The sequence below is a fragment of the Psammomys obesus genome, unplaced genomic scaffold (genome assembly GCF_907164565.1).
Source record: "Psammomys obesus unplaced genomic scaffold, mPsaObe1.curated_primary_1811, whole genome shotgun sequence".
NCBI lineage: Eukaryota > Metazoa > Chordata > Mammalia > Rodentia > Muridae > Psammomys > Psammomys obesus.
In genome coordinates this window covers 200,797-212,314 of record NW_026596356.1, presented here as the reverse complement: position 1 = coordinate 212,314, position 11,518 = coordinate 200,797, and the positions used below count along the sequence as shown (strand labels likewise).

At 40.6% G+C, this 11,518-nt stretch overlaps 1 protein-coding gene across 1 annotated transcript; it reads right to left on the bottom strand.

The window, feature by feature from the left end:
• Positions 1-1,106: 1,106 nt before the first annotated feature.
• LOC129669245 (olfactory receptor 688) lies at positions 1,107-9,751 on the bottom strand. The gene is given in 5 exon segments (XM_055597411.1): positions 1,107-1,237; positions 1,240-1,332; positions 1,335-1,652; positions 1,655-2,047; positions 9,730-9,751. Coding segments are annotated over 5 exon segments (957 nt in total).
• Positions 9,752-11,518: the final 1,767 nt, after the last annotated feature.

Here is an 11,518-nt window from a genome sequence, read left to right as displayed (position 1 = left end):
GTTTATTCTATTTTATGAAGTGACTTGGTACTCAATTCTAAAATGATAGGTAAAATTCAATTTAACGTATAAACTCAGTTTATTGTAGTTTTACCTTTTACTGCTGCATTCAGTAAGTATTCTTAGTGGGCAGAGTTGCTCTTATGCAAATATGAAATTTAGTTAGAGTCAAATTATTATCTAAAATATCAGTGATTTTGGAACATATTTTTGTGTTAAAATAAGCATGATCAACTATTTCCTACCTGAAAAGTTGTCTTCCTTCCTTCGTTCCTTCCTCCCTCTTCCTTTGTCTCTCTCTTTCTTCTGTTTTGTTTTTGTTTTTCAAGACAGTATTTCTCTGTGTAGCCCCGGAGGTCCTGGAGCTCACTCTGTAGACCAAGCTGGACTTGAACTCAGAGATTTACCTGCATCATGCCAGTCAGAATATGAAGGTGCCAAGGGTTTCTAACTTTACAAAGAAATAGGTATTCTAGCCAGGTGTGGTGGCACACTCCTGTAATCCTAGCACTTGGGGAGGCAGAGGCAGACAGATCTCCATGAGTCTGAGGCCTGCCTGGTCTACAGAGTAAGTCCAGAACAGTCAAGGCTACACAGAGAAACCCTGTCTTGAAAAATGACAACAACAACAACAAAGTACTTAATTTTTTTTGTCTCCCATCCTTTCTGGTGTTATCCTATATTCCTAGTGTCTACCTTTCACTGACACGGCTTCTCGTAATCGACATCTTTGCATAGTGCCTTCACTTTCTCATTGCTTTAGTGCATCTGTCTAGGGTTCTATTAAAACCCTAAACACCTTTTCTAGCAACCTCGTAGTCCAAAATCCAACCATCTTTTAACTTCCTAGTCAACCTCACGAAACTTTCCTAATTCATTGTCCACACATGTGTGTCATAAGATATCACAGAAAGTGAAAATTGACATTTATGAAAATCTTCCAGCGTAACTTTGCGTATTCAGCGTACTTTCCAAAGTAGATGAGCTTGAGTAGATGCCCCGGGAAATTGGGAGAGATGGAATTTTAACAAGGTATTTTGTTCTCAAAGTCAATTCTTTCTTTTTCCTGCAATGCTCCATTTAATGTCTGGACATTTATAGTCAGTTTACTTCCTGGACACATACTCACTCAAGCCAAACACCTTCTGGAAGCCCAGCCTCAGCTCCTGAGTCCTAAGGGCATATATCATGGGGTTAAGCGATGGCGGAATAAAGATGTGCAGCACATTGAGGAGAACGGGATGAGGGGAACCTTCCTTCTTGCTAGGTGAGTGACAGATAATACAATAATAGCTGTGTAGTAAAACAGAATGAAGATGAGGTGGGAGCTAAGGTACTGAGGGCCTTAGATATTGCTTCAGTGGAGTTGAGCCTGAGCACTGAGCGAATAATCAAAGCATAGGAAGCAAAGACCAGAATCATGTCACTTCCAACCACAAGCCAGCCCAAGGCCAACTGGTAGAACCTGTTAACAGTGATATCATCACAGGCCAGACTAATGACACCCAAGTTAGAGCAAAGGCAGTGATCTATTTCGTTCCTGGAGCAGTGCTGTCTATGGGCAGCTGGTACAGGCACTGGAATAGTTAACAGGGCCATTCCTGAGCAGCATGAGTACGTGGCTCTGATAACAAATGGTTCAGTAACTATGGAGGATATTGAAGGGGATAACAAATGGCTGCATATCTATCCACTGCCATACATAGGAAGGTGCCTGACTCCATGCACATAAAAGAGTGGATAGCATAGATTTGAGCAAAACACGGAGGGAGGCTGATGGCTTCGTCATCAAACCACAGGATGGCCAGGATCTTGGGAATGCTGGTGGTAGCCAAGCCAATACCTACTGAAGCCAACATACCAAGAAACTTATACATTGGCTGATGCAGGCAAGGCTCATTGGAGATGGTGATGAAGACTAGGAGATTAGCACCAAGAGCCACAGTGTAAAGCAGAGCCAAAGGCAAGGAGAGCCAGTGCTGGAACTCAGGAATGCCTGGGAAGCCCAGCAGGATGAACTCAGACGCTTGGAACTCTGAGCTGTTGGCTGCACACAAGACAGTACTCATTTCGTGGGATGTCTTGTTCTCAACATCTGCCTGTGGATTAAGGGGAAACAGAAAGACCATTGTTATCTGGGCTGAGTGCAAGGGAATAGGTCTTACCCATAGTGTTGTGGACATTTGAACATACTGAATTCTCAATGAAACATTTAGAAAAATTCCAGATAGGAGCAAAAGAACCCAAATGTTGATTGTTTGATTGTTGTTTTTGTTACCTTTTCCCCAATTTGTCTGGTGGTTTTCTACATACTGTGATAAATATTTACTCAGTTCGACATATACATAATTTAAAACATTTGTTTCATATTCCACTATTCAAACATGTAACAGTTATAGAATATTATTTTTTCCTTAAAATTTTTACCAATATTCATGTCTGGATGGCTGTTAATTCTTAATGATTGACATTTTGGTTTGTAGCGTAACTAATTTATGTGGAGTTGGTTTTGTTGTTAATGAGAGGTATGTAGACAAACTGATTTTGAATAACTCAGCCTGGGCTCTGCTTCAAATGGTTGTTATACCATTATTGTCATATAGTGAAGATACACAGAAGCACACGCTCGTGTGCACGTGGACACACACACACACACGCAGAGCACAGTTCTATTCTGGGAATCTACTGTCTTCATTTCTGGTTATTTTTGTATAAATATCAGTAAGTTTTTTACACACAAAGTTTCATTCCTTTCATTGTTCTCTCTTTAATTTTAATTCACATTCATGTACTAGTTTTCTATATTAATTTCAGAATTTCTGTATCCACTTATAAAATAGCATTGTTTGGATGAATTTTGGGAAAAAAAGAGCCACTTTTGCATCAAGTCTTTAATAGATGATTTCTTCCTTTATTTACATCTTTTAAAATTCTTGTTCCTATTACAATGGAACCCACTTGGATACTGAACTGCCATGGGATACATCTGTTCAGGGGTTCTAGGTTATCTCAATGCATGGTACTTGGTTGGAGTATGAGTCTCAGGAAAGACCCCTGTGCTCAAATGTTTTGGTTCTGTTGCTCTCCTTGTCGACCTCCTATCCTTTCCAGATCTTACTATTATTTCCTACTTCTTTCATAAGATTCCCCGCATTCTGCCCAAAGTTTGGCCATAAATCTCAACATCTGCTTTGATAGTCTGCAGGGCAGAGCCTTTCAGAGGCCCTCTGCAGGACTGCTTCTGACATGAACTGATTGGCCTGCTCTTTGATCACCTCCCCCCGAGGAGGGGGCAGCCTTACCAGGCCACAGAGGGAGACAATGCAGCCACTCCTGATGAGACCTAACAGACTAGGATCAGAAGGAAGAAAAAGAAACCCTCCCTTACCAGTGGACTTGGGAAGGGGAGTGTGTGGAGAAGGGGGAGGAAGAAAGGGATTGGGAGGGGAGGAGGGAGGGAACTAGAGGGGGGATACAAAGTGAATAAAGTGTAATTAAAAATAAAAATTCTTGCTAATCTTGTACTGGGTGGCTGGAGTGGGCAAGAGTGCTTGCTGCTTTTTTAAGGACCGGAGTTTGTTTCTTAGCACTCACGTACATCATGGGACTCACAAAGACCTGTAATTACATAATTCCAGATAGAGGGAATTTGACATCTTTTTCTGGCCTCTCAGAGCACCCCTACACATGTACATACAGAGACACATACACACATACACATAACTAGTAAAAAATAAACCCTCAGAACGTCATGTGCGATACTCTTACAATTATTAATATTTTGAGATTTTAAAAAAGAGAATATGATTATTTCGCTGTTCTGTACTTAAAGATACATTTTCTTGCATATGACCTTTATATTCTTATTTTTGTTATTTGTTATTTTTGAATTCATTAACTTTGATAAGCTTGTGTTGTTTATATCTTGTATTAATTTGCTTACTTTTTGAGACAGTCTTGTATAACCCAATTGGCCTCACACTCGCTCTGTATCCAAAGATGACTTTAAACTTCTGATCCTCCTGCCTCCACCTCTCAAGTGCTAGGATATATAGGTTTGTGCTACCATGCCCACCTCATTTTGTGCTCCCTTTAAAAGTGTTGTGATTTTAAAACACTTTTGTATTGTATCAAGTAAATAATTACTGCTGGTTAAGAGTTCGTTATATTTGTTATTTTCCACAAGGCTGTTTTTGTCTTCCATTTCATCCATTCTGCTAAATTATCATTAATTTCCACAATTTCCAATTGCTGCTGTTTTTGAAAAATTTTTTCTAGATAGAACAAAATGTTGCATAAACAGTATTTTTCCTCTTTCTAAACATTTACATCCCTTCAATTTTATTTTCTGTCTTAATGAAGTGGTGAGAAGTTCATGGATAGAATATCACTGTAAAACAATGCCACTATGCTCATATTTAAATCATCCATTATGTTACTGGAAAGTCAGTTGGAATTTACATTAAACACTGTAATTTTATTTTTTTTGTCTGTGACACTATGTATCTTTTATCAAACATAATAAAAGAGTCTTTGGAGTTTATTGTTACTGCTCTGGATAGACGCTGACTGCCAAGTCTCCTGGTCTATCACTTGCTGATCAGTTTAGATGTCAGCCTCATTTATCTCTTGCTTCCTGATCACAGACACTGATCCCTACTTAAGTGAAGAATGGAGAGAAGGGAAGTACTGGAAAGGATGTATTTTAAAAAGAAAAGAAAATCAAGTTTGGGAGCCAGAGATGAGATCTATAGTCAGAGAGTAGCAGGGGCTCCAGGCCCTTCTCTGGTTTACTTACCCCTCAGAAGGTGTGAAGAGGCTCCCTGTCAAAGGGCCTGTGTTCAGCTTCTCATCAGAACACATCCCTTCCCTTGGTCCTCACGTCTGGAGTCCAGTGGTTTAACACAATTCTCCAAGTTGCCTGCTTTTGATGTGCTGATTGTTAGGCCCTCCTTACTCAATCTTCAAGAGCCCAATGCTTTAAGTCTTGCCTTGGGAATAAGACTCAAGCTCTCATTGGCAGGTAGCCCTGGTCTCAGGAGTAGCCTCACAGACCACGTTTCACCTCAAGTTCCTCAGACATTAAGTCACTGCAGTCTCATTAATCACTGCCATAGTTATAGGAAAGTTTGGAAGGTTCTTTCCCTGTCAAGATAGTTATCTTTAGTCATATCTCTTCTAAAGTCCTCACGCTGTTTTATCTATTCTTATTTGTATTCTTCAGACTTTTTTCTTTAATTTAAATTTAAATTTTTATTTTTTTTTTACAATTTATTCATTATGTATCCTGATTGAAGCCCCCTCCCTCAACTCCTCCCAAACCCCCTCATTCCCTCCCCCCCATCCCCTTCCCCTAGTCCACTGAAAGGGGGAGTTCTCCTCTTCTGCTATCTGCCCATAGCTTATCAAGTCTCATCAAGACTGCCTGGATCCTCTTCCTTTGTGGTCTGGCAAGGATGCATCATCAGGGGCAAGTGATCAAAGAGTATTCAACTGAGTTCATGATAGAGGCAGCCCCTGTTCCCCTCACTCCAGGACCCACATAGAGACTGAGCTACCAATTGGCTACATCTGAGCAGGGGTCTAGATCCTCTCCATGCATGGTTCTTGGTTGGTGCCTCTGAAGGACCCCCTGAGCTCAGATTTTTTAGCTTTGTTGGTCTCCTTGTGGGACTCCTGCCTCTCCGTGTCCTTCTTCAGACTTTTAAATCTTACTGCCATTTCATTTGTCTTAACCCATGTGTTGTTCTTGCTAAGGACCTCAGAATGCCAAAATACTGGATATACTTTAGAACTTGATATTACTAAAATCCTTTCCCTGTTGATCAGTTTCTTCCTATAAGACTATGTCCTCTTTTTTATGACAAGTTTTTAAATGTTAAGTTAGAATAAAGAGCTGTAAGATTCTCCTTGACAGAAACACCAGTATGTTTTCACCAACCAGTCTCTTTTGAAAAGAAATGAATTAACCCAGTGGTGGTTGTTCTTGTTGTGCGGTGCTAGACAGATGGCTCAGTATTTAAGAGCACTGACTGCTCTTCTAGAGGACTTAAGTTCAATTCCCAGCACCCTATTGGTGGTCCACCACAATCTGTAACTCCACAGGCACCGGACACCAACTTAAGTGGTCCACAGACATATATGAGGGTGAAAAATTCATGCACAAATAAAAAAAATAGTTCTTTAAAAGTGTACTCAATTTCTTTCTGTTATTAGTGGAATTAAATGACAACAGTGTAATGGGATGGAATTACACCTACGGTTTGGTCAAAGGTGATTACTTGGTGATGTCTGAAATGAACTATGAATGACAGAATAATAAAATGGACCCCAGTAGGTTAGACCGTTTTACAAAAAAAAAATCGTACGACCTTGGGGATGGTCTTGTTGATGTTCAGCAGAAGCAAACACTTCTAAATTTAGAGGTGGGCCAAAATCCACAAGTTAATGCCCTAACCTGCTTCCTGGAGGAGTCTTCTAGGATTTCTGAGATGGGTAGTCAGGAAGCTAGTCTAGTGATGCTCAATGGTAAGTAAGAACAGGCAGACAGGTCAAATCCATTGACTGCTTCTGGGAGTCAAAGCTGTTCTGATGGAGACAGCGACCACAAGAGCCTACAGTAAGACTGCTGTCAGCCACTGTAGCTACTGTGTAGCGAGCTACTGGGTTATATGGTGCCCTGATACTTCCTGCCTGAGGTAGGTAAGTATTCTGGATTTCAAATAGTAGTTATGCCAATGAATGCAATTCACACATCAATAAATGTCACCAGAGTGTTTCTGGCCCACTGCTGCCCAAATAATGACACGGAGACCTTTTATTAATTTGAAAGCTTGACCTTACCTTACGCTTGTTCCCAACTAGCTCATATAACTTAACTTAACCTGTTTATACTAATCTAAGTTCTGCCATGTGGCTCATTACCTCTCCTCACTACCTGTACCTGTTTCTCCCTCTGTGCCTAGCTGGCAGATCCCTGTGCCTGACTCTTTCCCAGAGTTCTTATCTTTTCTCGGAAGTCCCACTCATCCTCTTCTGCTTTGCTATAGGCCTTTCATTTCTATATTGAACCACTGAGAAGGCGATGGGGAAACTGTTTATAAAACACTTAGACAGATGATAATTCATAAAAATAAGAATACCAAAGTCAGGTCTGTGCTCAACTCTCTCCTGGTACAGAAATCAGTATCTGCATAATATAAAGACAAGCTTTACACAGTTCAGGAGATATTATTCCAACAGGGGCCTAGAACAGATGTGTAAGTGTAAGTGTGTGTGTGTGTGTGTGTGTGTGTGTGTGTGTGTGTGTTTGCTGGAGTGCTATACCATTGAACTATATTCTAACCCAAATTTTAAGCTTTGTATCCTTTGTTTAAAAATTCTCATACCAAAGGACTCACTCTATTGTCACAGAAGCAACAGAAAAAGTAGTTATCTATTTTTTGGAGTGATGGATCCAGTTACCAAAGAGAAAAGGGGTGGGAGGTCTCCTTCTCTGCTATCTGCCCATAGTTTATCAAGTCTCATCAGGACTGCCTGGTTCCTCTTCCTTTGTGGCCTGGTAAGGCTGCATCATCAGGGGCAAGTGATTCAAACCCAGAATCTCTAAACCAATCCTCTACAATAAAAGGTCTTCTGAAGGTATCTCCATCCCTGATCTCAAGCTGTACTATAAAGCAACAATACTAAAAACTATATGGTACTGGCATAAAAACTGGCTGGTGGATCAATGGAATCAAATAGAAGTCCCAGAAATAAATCCACACACTTATGGACACCTGATTTTTTACAAAGAAGCCAAAACCATTCAATGGAAAAAAGACAACATCTTCAACAAATGGTGCTGGTCCAACTGGATGTCTACATGCAGAAAAATGTAAACAGAGCCATACTTATCACCCTGCACAAAACTAAAGTCCAAGTGGATCAAATACCTCAACATAAAACCAGACACACTAAACACGTTAGAAGAAAAAGTGGGGAAGATCCTTGAACTCATTGGCACAGGTGACAATTTTCTGAACAGAACACCAACAGCACAGGTTCTAAGAGTAACAATCAATAAATGGGACCTCATGAAACTGAAAAGCTTCTGTAAAGCAAAAGACACTGTTGTCAGAACAAAAAGACAGCCTACAGATTGGGAAAAGATCTTCACCAACCCTGTATCTGACAGAGGTCTATTATTCAGAATATATAAAGAACTCAAGAAGTTAAACAGCAACAAATCAAGTAATCCAATTTAAAAATGGGGTACAGACCTAAACAGAGAATTCTCAATAGAGGAATATCGAAAGGCAGAGAACCATTTAAAGAAATGCTCAACATCTGTAGCCATTAGAAAGATGCAAATCAAAACGACCCTGAGATTTCACCTTACACCCATCAGAATGGCTAAGATCAAAAACTCAAGTGACATCACATGCTGGAGAGGATGTGAAGAAAGGGGAACCCTCCTCTACTGCTGGTGGAAATGTAAACTTGTACAACTGCTTTGGAAATCTATCTGGCTCTTTCTCAGACAATTAGGAATAGTGCTTCCTCAAGATCCAGCTATACCACTCCTATGTTGAGTTCTTCAATCCACTTAGACTTGAGTTTTCTGCAGGTGATGAATATGGATCTATTTGCATTTTTCTACATATGGACACCCAGTTAGACCAGCACCATTTGTTGAAGATGTCTCCATTCTTGATGTGCTAAGACATGTGCAGATCCGGGTACCCAGTTCTTCAGAAGAACACAGTGACTGAAGCTGCAACCCGGGGGAATGAAGGCAGCTTCAAGGAAGAGAAGCCTTTCTGGTTGCAGATGCTTTACAGATGAGTCTTCCACACATCTGAACAGGTCGAGTCCAGCTATATTATGGGACAAGAGTAAACACTGAACACAGCTGCCTTGAGCGAGATGGTAACTCCGCCACTAACGGCTTCTATTTCGAAACTGTCGGCTTACAAGTTCTGTCCTTACTGGCTGTGTAGGAAGTGCTGAAGGTGACACGTCTGTCACTTTGACACTCCTCTCCTGCAGCCTCAGGACACAGTACTCCACAGTTGTTCCTGCCGTGGTCCACATCCCCCAGTCTCCACCTCATTACATGTCTGCTCCGGGGTTCCTGAACCCCTCCTTCCTCTTCTCTATGTCGACCCACCATGGCAAGACTTTAACTTCAGCTCATTCCAAGTTATCTTTGGTGCACAACTATCTCTGAGAAGAACTAATCCATTTCTCTTTGCTTCCCTGAGCCCATACACTCAACATTCACAGATGGACGGCTTACACAGCCTTCCTCAGCATCCTGCCTCACGTAGGTCGGCATTATGTCACTATTTCTGTGAATAAACCCTTATCTATGTACCCTAACGGAAAAGTGTCTTTACTCGTTCTTCCAAACGATGACTTTTCCCATTTCAACAATCCCCACTCACTTTACCACCAATATTTCAAAGTCATTCTTTTTTCTCAGTCCCCAGTTCCATGCCTGAGTACATAATTCATGTTTCTCTAGCCTGAATTTTTCTATTGTACCTGTATTTTTGTTAGGTGTTATCTTAACCAACTCTCCACTTTGAAGTCACAAGATCTTCCTAAAATTCAGCCACTACCTTATCACTTCTGTATGCAAAACACTCTGGTGAATATAAGGTATGGAATGATTCAGCCTGCCATGCCAGAGTTTGAGTTCATCCTCATGGCATTGCTTTCCTAGCAGTTGCTTGTTTCCAGTACACGTATGTTCTGCTGTTGCCATTGCAAAGCTCCTGTATTCATACAATTGCTCAGGCCTGGTTTACTAGGGAGTCTTGCACTCCTGTCTTCTCTGTCCTTTGTCAGAATTGAACCCTCTGATCCATTCATCCAGAATCCAGTGTCCTCTCCTTCACAGACTCACAGCAGTGTTCCAACCCTGATAATATTGCTCATATTTTATGTACATCCTTTATTTTTTATGTCATTCTGATTTTTCATTATTATAAAAATTATTTCAGTGTCTTACACTCTTAGAATTAGATATCATTAAACTCCATAACCTCAAGTTGGGCCTTCACAACAAATAAATTAATTTCAAAAAACTCTAAACTGTGTCTATTTTGTATTCCAATATAAAACTTTGTCAGTTTACTTAAAATTCCTAGCACTTTATTTCTCATATAAGGGTAAAATAATATTATCTGTGAAAGTTGCTATAAATATCTATCAAGTAATACATTCAAAATCTAGATTCATGTCATTCTATAAATTACAGGTACTGTTATTAACACTAATAATAAAAGATGATTAAGAACAAAATTCCAAATATATTTTAAATTTTCTTGGCAGTGAAGATGCTCCTGTGTTTCAAACATTTCATATGTCTGTCTCTTGCTGTCATATAATAATTCATTACCACTGTCTCTATGCATGTTAAAAACAGGCACAGAAAAAACATGCTGTTTAGCCCGGTCCATGCGATTCACTCCTCCACAGTTACAACAAAAATATGGGGTGACATGTTTGTGACTTTCTATCTCCACTAAGAGGCAGATGCACTCTAAAACAGGATTAATGTCTGCAGGGGCTCAGACACAGATCTATAAGGTCAGGCACAACTGAGTTCTTCCATTTGCGCATCAATACATTATTCTGAATGACTTTTCCATAAATCAGTAGTGACTATAACAATGCCCTGAGACTCTCCATATAACAGCTATAAAGTGCCAATAGCCTATGAGAACATATTTCCCAGTCTGTTTTTCTTCACCATTCACCTTAAAGGAATAGTGATAGTTCTGTTGAGAGCTCCATGGAAATCTATCCAAGCACAAAAATTCACCCATGAGTATTTAGTATCCCACACAAAGAGAAAGTTTATTCTCTTTCTTTGCCATGCCCTTCTGATGCGAGCCTAGCCTGCTTTTCCACCGTTCAGCAGAGAAGCAATAGCACCACTGTGCTTTGCAGAAGTGTGTCCTTGTCTTTTACAGGAGCACTCTCAGGGGTTCTGAGGGGGAATGGTGCTGTTCTTCAGCACCGGCTGCCTCTTTGTGCTCTGTGGCTTGTGTGCCCAGGGTAAAAGCCTGAAGATGCTGTGTAAGTAAGTGGCCCTTTGTGAGCCTTGCAAAAACCAGAAAAGCCTTTGTCTCCAGGAATCTGAAGAGATAAATGCAGGATGTGGAAGACAGAAAAGGACTGGACTGTGTTTCCTCACATCATGCAGATCCAGCCCAACTCATCTGTCCTTTTTCAAGTCGTGCTTGAGTTCTGTAGGGCAATGTGACATGTCTCTTTTTGTTCCCAATTCTCACTGTTGTGTCCCTGATTATCTTGCACTGTAAGACCACCCAACCCCTGAAGAGTGGGGTCGAAGCCTGACTTATGGGAGACTTCCCAGAGCACAGTGTTTAAGTTATGTAATAAATAAGGTCTTAGACCTGACATTGTGGTGAAGAAGAGGCTGGACTTCAGAGACAGGACCATCATGGTAAACAGAAGAGTGTCTACTGAGAGTTGACCACTGAGCCTTGGTGAGCCCATCCTA